The 13,897-nt window shown below is 36.8% G+C and overlaps 1 protein-coding gene and 1 long non-coding RNA gene across 3 annotated transcripts in view; one reads left to right on the top strand and one right to left on the bottom strand.

Moving 5' to 3' along the window:
• Nucleotides 1-13,897, top strand: part of KCNT2 (potassium sodium-activated channel subfamily T member 2) — a 115,078-nt gene that overhangs the window by 64,564 nt on the left and 36,617 nt on the right. For both annotated transcript variants that reach the window (XM_054515724.1, XM_036387642.2), the window contains exons 11-14: nt 179-343; nt 1,874-2,010; nt 3,809-3,872; nt 8,525-8,633. In XM_054515724.1, coding sequence (XP_054371699.1) covers nt 179-343; nt 1,874-2,010; nt 3,809-3,872; nt 8,525-8,633 — 475 coding nt within the window. The remainder of the gene's footprint in view (nt 1-178; nt 344-1,873; nt 2,011-3,808; nt 3,873-8,524; nt 8,634-13,897) is intronic.
• On the bottom strand, nt 3,773-12,440 carry LOC118689399 (uncharacterized). The gene is made up of 3 exons (XR_004980614.1): nt 12,286-12,440; nt 6,870-6,989; nt 3,773-3,870 (listed from the first exon to the last, which is right to left on the bottom strand). It is a non-coding gene; the product is annotated as an uncharacterized LOC118689399 (long non-coding RNA).

Below are 13,897 nucleotides of genomic sequence, written 5' to 3'. Positions count from 1 at the left end.
ACTATTGCTGTGGTTTGTGATCCCTTATTAGGGAACATTTTACAAAGAAAAGATAATGGGGCTAAAGGCAGCCTTTCATAGGGGGGTGAGATGAACAGTGCAACATTGCCAAGTCATTCTAGAGTTGTAGCCCTCACCTACTGGTCTCTATTTTACTGACAACCAGCATCTCTTGCAGTTTGAACAGCTGGCGTATTTGTGGATGGAGAGGCAAAAGTCCGGAGGAAACTACAGCAGATACAGAGCTCAGACGGAAAAACACGTTGTGCTGTGTGTGAGCTCTCTGAAGATTGACTTACTCATGGATTTCTTAAATGAATTCTATGCCCACCCCAGACTGCAGGTACTGAGAATGAAAAATAAACCCCCAAAAATCCCCCAAAAAACACTGTTTGTTTGTTGTTTTGGTTTTTGTTTGGTTTTTTTGTTTGTTTTAAGAAAAGTATCTGAAAATGTTTTTAATTTGTAAAACTGATTTTGGGAATAGATAGTTGAATTGGGAAGGTATACCTGCAGTAAGAAGCTGAGATACATAGTTTGGAGGCATTTTAAATTGAGGTATTGAGGGGAAAAGACTAAATAGGTAGAATTAGTGTCTTGTTGAATTGTGCCAATGCTTTAGAAACAGGTATTTCCATGCAAATTCCTTAGATTCTACCCTAAACCAGAAAATAAATGAAAGCTATTGAATTTATTTTTTCCCATTGTTTTGGGACTGGATCCAAAAATCCTCACAATTAAAAACATCCTTTGATTTTCACATTGTGCTTTGTTTTTTGCCAGTGCTAGGAATCACAGTATGGGTCAGGTTGGAAAGCACCACTGGGGATCATCTGGTCTAACCTCCCTGCTCAGGCAGGGTCGTCCTAGAACACATTGTACAGGATTGCAGAGATAAGATCCTCTTGGAATTGTGGAAATGAAGAAATAAGTACATGTACTTTATAGGACAAAGATGTTGACAGAACACACAGATTTTGTTAGTGCATACATATTCCCTAGGTAATGTAAACTTGTCATATAGCTGGAACATACAGAAGCTTATTTCTATGAGATATCTATTTGGATTTATTATCAGTGTCTTTGCTACAGACTCTCCCTTTTAGTAAAACTTCTCTGTTTCTTTTGCTAAGTTACCTGTGGTATCATGCTTCATTAACTACTGCAAGAATCACACAAATACAACCCTCAAAGAGCTGAGCAGCAATTTGCCAAATCCCAAATCCAAAATATTCCCCAAAACAATTAGCTAGTAAGAGGCATAAGCAATTGCACAAAGAAATCCAGTTCTTTATAGATACAAACACAAATTGAAATACAACACTTCGTTAACTAAGCTGAAGAATGAGTCAGGCTCTGTGATACACTGGAAACAAAGAAGAAAAGCCCTAATACTACACAAGTAACTTAAAAGGGCTCATATACGTTCCCTTCACAGCTGAAATTGAGTAGGACTCAATGATCTTGGAGATCTTTTCCAACCTTAATGATTCTGTGTACCAAGAAGCTGAAGGATTACAGATGGTGCACTGCATCCAATGCCATTTTTCTTTCTGCAGAAATCTCTCTGTTGGAGAAAAGGAGATTTCTATGACCAGCCTGGTCTAAGCTCTCACTCTCCTCTCCCATGTTCCATTTATCCCTCCTTTTCATTTGTGCACTTATGGATCCTTCAAACCATCCTTGCTTTTCCAAGCAGCACAGGAAGCAGCTTGGAACTGGCCCAGTAATGTGAAGAAGAAATTTTGAGGAAATAAATTCTGCCTGTCAGCATCTTATCTGAGACATTTTTGACATCTCAAGTCACTGGTGACTCATTCTCCAACAACATTAACCATGACTATTTCCCCTTTTTTTTTTTCTATTTTGACAGGACTATTATGTGGTTATTTTGTGTCCTACGGAGATGGATGCTCAGGTCCGAAGGGTGTTACAAATCCCAATGTGGTCCCAAAGAGTTATCTACCTGCAAGGCTCAGCCCTAAAAGATCAAGACCTATTGAGAGCTAAGTAGGCAAATACTGACCATTCTTTTTTTACTTTTTCATTAATACTGTTTGATAAATGAGTTTAACAAGCAACAAAAGCTGTGCTGGAAGGAAAGCTGTATTTATTTAGAAGGTGAAGCAAAGCTCTTTGATAGAACTTGTTTCTCTTAATATCTGAAATTTTGAACCCAATGTACAGTTTTGTTTTTTTTACGTTCAGCCTGGTAACATTAAGCAGCTCTTCTGCTATAGATACCTGAACTCTTCAGGGCCCTCCTCTTACCACATACTTCCACCACTGCTAAGAGATGCCCTCTGCCAATTAATAGTGAGTGACATTTATCAAAACACATCAGTCAAGCAGAGTTCCTCACACACACTTCCCTCCAGTACTCAATCAGTTGAGCTGCAAAGGAATTCACAGTGAAATTCATGCAGAAGGGTCATCTCTTTAAACTCTCCAAAGAGAGGGAAAGCAAATAACTGATTTAACTCATCTGCATTTCTCTGTGCTGTAGATAACTAAAATTAAGCCATTACCTGTCTGGCTATTTGTGTCATTCTTTACCTGAGGGGAGTTATTTCCAAGAATCTCATCTGTGAGGAGATTCATGAGCCGTGTTACCTTCTCAGACTTCTGCCACTGAAAAAACAGTGTTTAAAATTTGACAAGACAAGAAAGCTTTGTTCAGGATTAGAAATTTTCTTTTGGAGAGATCCTTCTTTCTTTTTTTTTTTTCCTTTTGCTTTCTTGCTGATTTCAAGAAGGAATTCATATGTGAATTTAGCTGACATTTCTTCTACACATTACAAGAATTAAAATTAGGCTGTTCCCTAAATATAATCTTGAATTTCACTTATAATAACCTGGAGGTAGTCAGCTGTTGAACTGTGCTTTTTCCTGCAGAACATGTAATTGAATGTACCTGTCACAGAATAATTTCAGCCTCTCCTGAGGGAAGAAGCACAGTGGGAATTTAATAGAACATTGGATATGAAATATAACCCAGTACCCAAGATGTTTAGTGCATTTGTTTTTAATGAGAACATAATGTACTGAGGAGCTAATAAGGCACATGATAAAATTCTTTTAATAAATAAAGTAATATTTACCAACAACAAAAAAAATAATTGAGAAGGGTCTCATTATCAAAATGTATCCCTATATTATATGTGAACCAATGTTAAAATAATATGATAAAGATAACACCAAAAAGTAAAGGAATACAAACAGTTGGGTGACTGCATCAGCAGTGAATAGCCAATTACAAAAGACTGCATTTTTGCAAAAAAATCTCATCTGATTTTACTGAATTTTCTTTCCTATGACATCTTTCCTGTCTTCCCAGTACTACTCCTATGCTTAGCTGAAATTACTCATAGAGCTCCCATGACTTCTTCTAATCAAAGAGACTGTGAACTGGAATACTTCATTTAATGCATATATACACAGAAATGTCTGTTATTTATCCCAAACACATTATTCTTGTACATCTACCCAACCTTCTGCTCTCACTAGGCAAGACAAGTCTATTACCTGCCCCTCTTGTTCATTCTCACCAGCAATAAGTTGGGCATATTGCACTATTACACACCAGGCAGACTGGTGCTCTTTATTCACCCTCCATACTCATGGCAGATAAATACTTTGCAAATTGAGTTGGAGGCCACTCTGCTTTTACTACTTTGGTACAGCTTTTACTGTCAGCAGGGTAAGAAATGAGAACAGACTCAGCTTTGTCTGTGCAAGATCTGACTGTGAGACACGAGTCCAGTGGGTACCTGCTTGGGCTGTGACAGGTTTGTCTCCTCTCTTCCAGGATGGACAATGCTGAAGCCTGTTTCATCCTGAGCAGCCGCTGTGAGGTGGACAGGACAGCAGCTGTAAGTGGGGAGGGAGAAATGACAGGATGGACAGGTTTTACTGCCATTACTCCTTCTCAGCTCTTTATTATGCAACAAGGGCAGAATAACATAAAAGTACTGTCGTAGTAGATACATGGACACATTGATAACTGGTCATTAATCACTTCCAAGAATGCTGCTCTGTCAATATTCCGAGTACCTGAACTGCTCTAGATATTCAATTTAATCCGTTGTATTTATTAAATCAGAAAAGAGACAGGTATCAACTGACTGGTATATTCAGAACTAATGAAGTAAAGCCTGAATTCAACTTCAAAAATAAATTTGTGTCTAATACAAGTAACCAATATATATGACATTATTTGACCATTTTTCATATTGGTCATTTTTAAAAATGAAAAACTGCAAGATTCTTTAAATAAGGTTCTGTGGGTTTGCCCATGCTGGTTGTTATTTGCAGTCAGGTAAGTTACTGTCCACAAAGGAACACTGCTAATACCAACTTCTGTGCAGTGCATCTGTGATAAAAGAATAAAACTGTATGAACTAGAACTCCTACAGCTAATGAAATTATCTACTGATCACAGATATCCAGAAAAAATTCCACTGAGGATGGATTTATGAACATGAAATCTTTCACCATGTGCACTACAATAAATTCTTGCAGTCTTGCCTCATTCTGTTCAATCTTGAACTCCAAAGGGGTTCAGTATTTGTCTGAATATCCCTGAAGATGCTTGTAAATTGGCTAACAAGACAGAACCAGTATTTATAATTCAGTAATTATATTTTAAGCAATCTCAACTAAAAATACTGTTTTGATGCTACATTGTAATAAATAGCAATTATTTTTCTAAATGTTGAAAACAGGTATAGTAAAAAATGGGAAATGAGAGCTTTGCATGACATGTGTAGCATTACTTAATATATTTTCTATCACTTATTACTTCATCTGCCATCAGAATTTAGTTAAAAGATCTTAGCTAAAGATCCTGTTCTGGACCCATCCCTTGCAGAAATTCACTGAGTTCCCTGAGACATTAACCTGTGCTCCAGCTATAATATTTAAACTTACTGACCTAAGGACTCTGAATTTGATTCATCAGCAATAGACTCCTGAAAATACAGCAGTGAAAGCCACTGAACTGGCAGTAAGTAATCCCAGAGTAGTCAAGCAAGGCAGAACTACTGCTTGGAAGTGACAGAGGGTCTGGGGTATTTAAAGGTAAGAACAAGCAGGAGTTCTTGCAAATACCTGTAACTTCTAGGAGGCTGAAAAATTCCAAAATAGCCCAGGTGTCTTAGCTAAATCAGCCATGATTTCGTAATTCAGAATAAATCAGCTACAACATCTCATTTCACATAATGTACTTGAGAGTTGCACAGTGGTTACAAATGAGAAACCCCATAAAATCAGTGTGTGATTTATACTGCACTAGGAGAGTTTATGCAGCATTAAGGACAGCAATACCACCAGTCAGCTGTTCATCTCTGCTCATAACTGCTTCAGAATTTATGCAGAGAAAAGCCAATTTTCAGCTCTGCTGGACTCTGCTGTAGGGCAGGCAGTGGGCTCTGCATGGAGCTCCCATCCATTGTGGCCAGCATGGTGCAGCTCTGGCTCTGGAGCCATGGCCCACTGCAGCTCTTCCTTTCTGCCCTCAGGAAACACTAGAATGGTACCTGGCACACTTCAGCTGCCACTACAGACTTCTACTAAATCTCATTTCTCTTTGTACCTGGAGCACACAAACAGGCACATCTCACTAAACTCTCTCTCCTGATCCCTTCCCCTGGGCCACAGTGATATCTCAGGGTCAGTGGGATCTGAAGCTTTGAAACAAGGTGTCACCTCTCTGCCTTGTTCTCTCTTTTGCTGTCAGAGTACATTTTCACAGGGAATGCAATTGTTTATACTGCAAGTAGAAAATTCTTAAATTTTTTAGAAACTATTTTGTCTTACTGCCCCCTAGGGCTGTGAAATGAAATTTATTGTATTTCCTACACTGCTCCAGCCTCGTGTTAATATACAGAAGGTTTGTTTGTCACAGGGCAGAAGGAAGTTCAGCTGTCATCCCAGTAACAATCTTTATGAGTACCACTGATTTTCCACCCTGCTGTTGCTGAGAAGCTGACAAACTGCTAAAAGAGCCTTGGATCCTCTCCTATGCATGACACCTGTCAAAATAAAAGGAGGAGATTCCTGACCAGAAGAGCTGTTGTTACTCAAGTGATTTTTGGAGGGTTTTTATCCCCCCAGCTACAATGCTCAAGCAGAGGATTTACTCATTTGCCATGGATACCCCTGGCTGTTCATTGCTTGCTATTTTGTTAGTTAATAACTTCTAGTGACAACACTTCTGCTGTTGCTGACGGCTTTGTTCTGATGCTTTCTGAAAATTCAGAGATGGTCCAATTCAAGCTTGCACCTTTTTTTTTTCCCCCTTTCATTAATCAAATTGTGTGACTCTGCTGTACTGGTAATCTAAATTACAATGCCGTAATGGCATCACAATATGGATGCAAACATAGCAGGGTATAACTAATTTATATAATTTATCAGGTTATGTGTGACAAAAAAGAGATTCAATTAACAGAACTACTTTAAAATACATATTAAATGCATTTCCTTGAGTTCTTATGATTGAAATACACCCACTTTAAACTTGCAGCTTTTCATACATGAACTTAAATATCACCTCTATATTAATCACCATTTGGATCTGTGGTAATTTTTGATCACTGACTGCAGTTCATTGTGTGGAGATCACATAGAAGAGAATATATTTTTTCACTCACCTTCCAAAGACACAAATGTTTAATAATGGGAACAGAAGCATAATTTTGTTTCAGTTACCTCTGTTTGTTGTGTGTACATATATACCATATATTGGGAGAAAGGTGAACATTTTTTAAAGTGACTGCAATATAGCATAGAAATTGCTACATTTTAAAACAGAGAGCCACAATACTGTATGAAGAGACTGAATCTAAGAAATCACTTAAGGTGCCTACCTGTATTTTTCTTTCTCTCCCCTGGAGTGCTTCTTCAGAGTGGAATTTGGGTGAATAACTGAGCAAAAAACTTGGGAACCAAATAAGCAGCTTTTGTACACAAACACATGGATATACCAACTGGAAAGAGAAAAAAAGAAACAATAATGCAAGGTTATTAGATTAACAGTGCATACCCACTGAGTTGATCTATGGGTCTAGGTTTGTTTGAGTTTTTAACAAAATAGTGTAATTTGAATCATTTTATAATGAAAGCTTCATTCTTATATTTAACAATCATTGCACATTCTGATAAAACCGGGCTTAAAAAAATTATAATTTAAAAAAATCCAAGAAAATATCTAATATAGACATAATTGTATTTCTAGGCATGTAGCATAGCTGTTTGACAGCCATCTAGCACATTACCCAGTCATTTGCTGCTTCTAAGCTGTGTTGGTATGTCATTACCTTAAGAAAAACAGAAAAAAACCCAACAGCACACACAAACACAAAATCCTGAGGAGGGTAACTTGCCATATGTTATAGAAAAGTAAAAAAAAAAAAGTGGCTGCATACAAGGAAAACCTACAGCAGGTTACACCCATGCTCTTAAATCTCCTGGCTGGCAGAGCAATCCTACGTCTATAAAACTACTAATAAGAAAGATGTGAAATAAGATATTTTGCCATCCTCTTATGACTCCATTTTAGTTTTTCTAGTAGAAAAACTTGCTAACATCTCAATTGATAAGAAAATATTATAGTTTGAAAATGTCAATTACACACTCTGTTCCAGGCAGAGATTTTCCCTTGTGTTCACAAGTCTGAAACCTTTTCTTACTGCTGATGCTGCAAACATAATGAATCATTCTTTATATTTTATCTTTAAATACCACCAATTTCATTACTAGGTAAGGCATTTCAATCCAGGAATGGATTCCTAGATACTGCTCTGAAATGTTTCTTTTTGTTTTGAAATAAATAAAAACTGATGGATGATACACTGGAATTAGTCTTACATCACAAAATTCAAACTATGAACGCACTATCACATAGATGACTTTTATGGATAGCAGTGTTCACCCTGCAGTTAACTCATTCTTGCCACTTGGTAACATGAACAAAAACTAACAGCCTGAAAAATCTCTCGGAATCTTTGGTTAATAGCTGGCTAAATCCTGACATTGGTTGTGCAAATGTTTTAGTTCCACAAAAATTCAGATCTGCTTTTAATTAAACTGATATTTTTAGAATTACCCACAATTTTAAACTCTCAGTTCCTGATGTCGTCATTTAATGCTATTTTAATTATGAGTCTCTTTGTAAGGACATCTATGCCACATAATTCTTGATTAATTAGACATAACTAATCACTGCTATCTTAAGTTTTCACACAATCATTCCATATCCAAATGCTACCCCTTTCCAAATAACACAATCATTAGCATTTGCAGAAAGATAGGAGAGGGTCAAAATACCTTATTAGTGGAAGATTGCTGGAAATTAATAAGTGATAGTAATTATATAACTTGCACATAAACATCCATACCAGCTGGTGCCACATGGTCTTAAAATGAGTTTTCTTCAATGGAGCAAGTCTGATAATAGACTCCTTTTCTAATCTGACATGGTTATTTTTATTTCATTGGCACCCTCTCATACTCTTATTTCTAGGATCACCAAACTATTTTAAGAGCATGGGCAGTTAAAGACTTTGCTCCAAATTGTCCTTTGTATGTTCAGATACTGAAGCCTGAGAATAAATTCCACATCAAGTTTGCAGGTAAGTGGAAGATTGCTGGCATTTGAAGCACTTGTTAGTGTTTGATGGTTTGTTTCATGAACACAACAAAGTGAGAATACCTGGGCATATTTACTACTTAGAAACTGATTAAATGTGCAGTTTTGTAAAATAATATACATCCTAGCCATGATAAAGACTTACTTACAAGCACTTTAAAGAATTAATAGTTTCATGCTACATAATATAGAGAGTATGATTATGTGATGTATAACTGCTCCTTCATTCCAGATCCAGGTAAGTCTCCAGCTTACTGCACCCATGGCTGAAATTCACCTCTGTCTACTAAAACATAGTTACTAAGGGGTATATAAGAAGATCTATTCAGATTTAGTCCAACAAATTATTGAGGGAAAAATCTTCTCATTGGACTGTTTTTTACCAAGTGGTATGGAAAACATGATTTTAATTACTTGCAAATATTTTGGAAAGAGATATATAATTTAATTCTCTATCTAGTAAAATGCATGCCTTAGAAACCATGGCATAAAATGCAAAATGATGTTAAGAAATCTGAGAAAATCACTCTTGTAAGAAGAGATTACCACCTTTTATTTGACAAACTATTTCTCTGCATTATATGTTTCTCTTTCTTTCTGTCTATATCAAACAGTCACATATGCAAGTACGTAGATGTACAAATGCTCATGTGCAAAAACACACAAATACTTTTGGAGAAATAGCTCTGAAGTAAAAGAGAAGCTTTCCTTTTCAGCTGCAATTTTGAAAATTCAATTTTCTTGAATGATATTCCAAGGAAGAAAAGATTGCTGATTCATGCAAAAATAAAAAAAAAAAACTCTATGGAAAAATATTAGTCTCCTCCATCATCCCAGGATGTGATGAAAAAGTAAATTCCAGCAGAATGGCTCCAGAGCAACAGTTAAAGCTGTAATTTTAAAAGCTGTGGAATTTACCACTGGGTTAGAAAGAAGAAGAAACCCCATCAGTGGCAGTTCTGAAGTTATAAAAGTGTAATCTCAAGCTATGAAATGGCACAGAGGGGAATAAGGCTCATGCTGTGATGAGAATGATGGTACTTTTTCATCTCCCCCTTAAAACCAGCCAGCACAAACATAATCCCTGCTCCCTTAGCCATGGCCACTTTCCTTTATCAGTAACAGTGTTAATTTGTTGTTCCAAATTGTGCTTTTAAGAGAGTGTCATTATTCCTAATGGCTTGTCTCTGTAGGAGCTTATATACAACTAGACTTTTGAAACAGAGGCAATTTTTCATGTCTGTTCAAAGTGATATAGAATTTGGACTATATTTAAAAAAAAAACAAAACAAAACAACAAAAAAACCCCACCAAAAAACAAAAACAACCAAAAAACCCAGAAAACCTCTTTTGGTAAAATTTCCTTCAACTGAACTTCAGCATCACTACTGGATGTTCCCCTATTGCAAATGGTTAGGCACTGCTGGAGCCACGAGAACAATATTAGCTGGCATACATTTTCCTGAGAGGATCTCCCTTTGGTATTGACGTCACCCAACACTTCATCATCCTGAAACATGTACCCAGTGGGGGCTGCAGACTACAGACCTGTCCAGAGTGTTTACGAGTGAAATTTGTCACAACCATCTGGAATATTTTTCTAAGTGCTTTTCCTATTATGATTCAGGGCTGCTTTATTACTGCCTTAATGTAAAAGCTTCTTTTAAATCTGATATTCCTTGAAAAAATGGCTATTTTCTTCCAGAGGTTTCCCAAAACAATACTGGGCATTTTTATAAACCTGAAATGCTCAGTAATAGGATTTCTTCTTCTTCCTTTTTTTTTATTTTTTCTTTACACACAAGTTTAGAGACTACAGCTGTCAAATATGACGAAATACAACCAAATAGACCTCCTAACTGAAGTTTAACTTTTAAATACATTAAAAGTGTATAAAGCACTAGAAGTCCAGTTTCTCAGCAGCTTATATTAGGTTGACCAGTCCTCCTAGATTGCATGAGGCAGTCCTGAAATTCAGACACTGACTGCCTGTTCCTATAGGAGTAGGGAACAGTATATGGGAAAAGCAATTGTTATAATGTATTCCCATCCTGCAAACAAGAGTTAAACATCCTCCCTGTCTTTAATGAGAGAATGAGAACTTATTTTTGTCCTCAAAGCAAGAGAATGGAGGCACTTTGGCCAGGCTCATATGACCTGTCAGAAAGTCAGGTTTCCTGACTTCCACCTGGTGCCACACACACATCCTTGCATTCTGTGCCTTCTGATATTTTTTACAGTGAATTTCAACTACTTTGTTTAAAATATTAACCTGCTTAACATTGCTACAGTGGCATAAATGTTTGTCCCAGCAAAGCCCTTTGCAAGTTTAAGGTGTGAACACTTTAAATACACAGCCACTGTTAACATGACAGTTATCTGATGGGGAACTATCTTATCTCTTAAGCTGAAATACTTTGATTTCTCCCTAGTAAGTTCCAAAATAAAAATGCCTTAACATGCCCAGTTTTTCTTTCAATAATGCTGGCAGTTAGATTCTTAATCTTCCCACTTTTCTGTCAAACACACAAGTCTACAAAAGGCCATGTACCCGTGGTGCAAGCTCCTGGCCTTGCATTTCAGCACAAATGGGAAATAAAGTGAAGATTTTCCACAGCAGAGCAATATATTTTTGCAATTCACAGACTACTAAATTCAATATTTTCTGAGCTGAACTTAAAACTTTTATAATTTTTGTGTGTGTGTATGTGTGTGTATATATATCCTTTACTCTGAATATTTGGAAATTACATATAGTTACAATTCCAGGAAATGGGGATACATTTTGACATTCTCTATCTATTCAAAATGCACCCATGAATTAGCACGGACTGTTGAAGTCTGACATCAAAGCTTCAGTAGTTTATTTCAAAGAAACATAGTCCAGATTCACCTAAATGGATATTAAATGCAGCAGATGATTAATCTGTCCAATTACAGATAAAAATAGTCCAGAGGTAATGGATGGGCATTTTTCTCTATCAGATCTGGTAGTGGTCATGTTAACTTATCAAATTGACAAAAGTAAGGTTTCTCAGAATAATTGTGCCAGGTCTAGGTCATTCTTCCCACATGGCTGCTGCTGCAGGCATAAATCAGTATTTTGAGTCTGTTTTATCCTCAGTAACATCACAGAAACCATAACTCACCCCACTGCATTACTACATCCATTTGAGACAGACTTAGCAACAAAACTGCCTTCAAAATAGATTTTCAACAGAAACAGCAACTTACAGAAATTCTACATGTAATATTTCTTTAGTATAAACTCAATCAAAATGCTTCTTTTTCTGGCAAGCTGACATGACATATTTAATACTCACTTCAAGACAAACTGCAATTTCCTGGGCTGCCTCACTGTCGCACTGCATGAGTAATTTGCTGATTCTGGTGCCTGCTGTCAGGGGCCATGACTGATGTCCCAGACCTGAGGAGGGGGAGAGCTGTCCTCCAGCTCCCTCCCTGCTCACCTCTGAAAGATGCAGCAGACAAAGTTCTGTGTAATTCTCCTCAAGACAAGGCCTGAGCATACACAGAAAACACAGGAACATTATAGGAAGGCTAGAAACTGTCAAATAATTGGAGAAATGAGCAAGGCATTTTTGACCTGGTCTGTGTCTAATATAGGAACTTACCTGTGGAAGGTCAGAGTCTCCAACAGGTGCAGAAATAGTCCGCAAGTCCAGCTCCAAGGCTCCTGATGTAAAAACACTTGACAACACCATGGGAATCTCTTACACAGACATAATTAAGAGGCTATTGTAGGACAGCAGTCTGTTTGCTGTGTGCTGTATTCTTTGGTAACATTATATTTTACATAAAGATCTGCCAAGAAAGTTCACCATAGATGTTAGAGAGTAGAATGCATCTGGAGGGTAGAAGTTACAGTTTTCATCTTCATTGTGCCATCTGTGATTTATTAACTTCCGTTTGTATATATTTGGGCCAGTGTGTACATTTGGGTTCAAATACAAGATCTGAAATAACGGGATGAAATCATTACCCTGTGTATTTTTTCTTTCTTGTATTTTCAAAATGTTTAGCGATAATATGACAACATTCCAAACAAAAAATAAGGGGAGGTTATTTGGCAAAATCCTATACAAATTAAAAAATCGCAAGAATTCTCTTTCTTTCAGTGTCAGGAAGTTGGTATTCACTTCCATATATCTTTGTCATCTCACTAATGGTAATGGACTGCAGATATTCTGTTCAAGCCACCAACTATGCCTTACCCTCTCTAGTTTGAAATTCAAGTAGGTTTATTAATGGCATATGGTCAACTAAAAGAACATATTTCTATCTGAAACATTTTCTGCAGAAAATATTTAATTGCTACAGCTGAAATATATTTACAGGAAGAAAAATCTAATTTTGTCCTATATTTGACAGTGTCTTTATATAACTAAATTCATCCCTTCCCTATGACATTTAAATAGGCCCTGATCTTCAGAAAATAGGAGAATTAATTACTCAATTCAGTAGTAAATGATTCTGTTACTGAAAAGCCTCTAGATATTTCAAAGGAAAAGGAACAGAGAAGGCACAGTATGCCTTCACTTTTATTTTCAGGAAGTGTCATGCTTATAGCTATAAAATAAATTCTGCTAGGAAAGCAGCTTAGAGAGGCATGGTGGTTCTAAGGATTTCAGTGTCACGTTGGTGAAACCAGAAGCAGAGAAATTAGATGTGCAGAGTTCAAGTCTAGCTGGGGAGGTTGTTTGCCTGCCTTTACTCAGCAATTTTCATGTGCCTATGTTTTGATCATCAACTGTACTACTTGTAATATTCTTTCTGTTTAGGAGCAAATTCTGATCCCATCGAAAGAACCAAAGACGAAATTCAGAGGGGAAAAAACTGACTTGGTATTAAATGCCTTCATGGTTTTACAAAACCTCTCTGACTTTATGTTTCTACACTGACAAGCAGTTACAAGTTTTGTGCTTGTCCCTTTTAATAGCCATTTCAATACTGTCACAGGTATATGGGAATTACATTAAAAAATTATTTCTATTTCCTTTTCATGCCATCAGCAAGCACTGGAGAGCATTTAACTGTGATCTGGATTTAAAACAGTAGCCATCCATGTTAGATAGCACAGACAGGGAAAATCATACACAGCTGATTTTCAAGTTCAAGCAGAAAATGAAGATGTTGGGCCAACTTTTGATTGATCCATCTTCACCATCTTCCTAGACCAAGGAAGTGATAATTCTGTTCTATTAATTTTGTAAAATAATTTGTATC

The sequence above is a fragment of the Molothrus ater genome, chromosome 9 (genome assembly GCF_012460135.2).
Source record: "Molothrus ater isolate BHLD 08-10-18 breed brown headed cowbird chromosome 9, BPBGC_Mater_1.1, whole genome shotgun sequence".
NCBI classification, from domain to species: Eukaryota; Metazoa; Chordata; class Aves; order Passeriformes; family Icteridae; genus Molothrus; species Molothrus ater.
The sequence above is the reverse complement of the archived record's forward strand: the minus strand, read 5'-3'. Positions and strand labels throughout refer to the sequence as shown.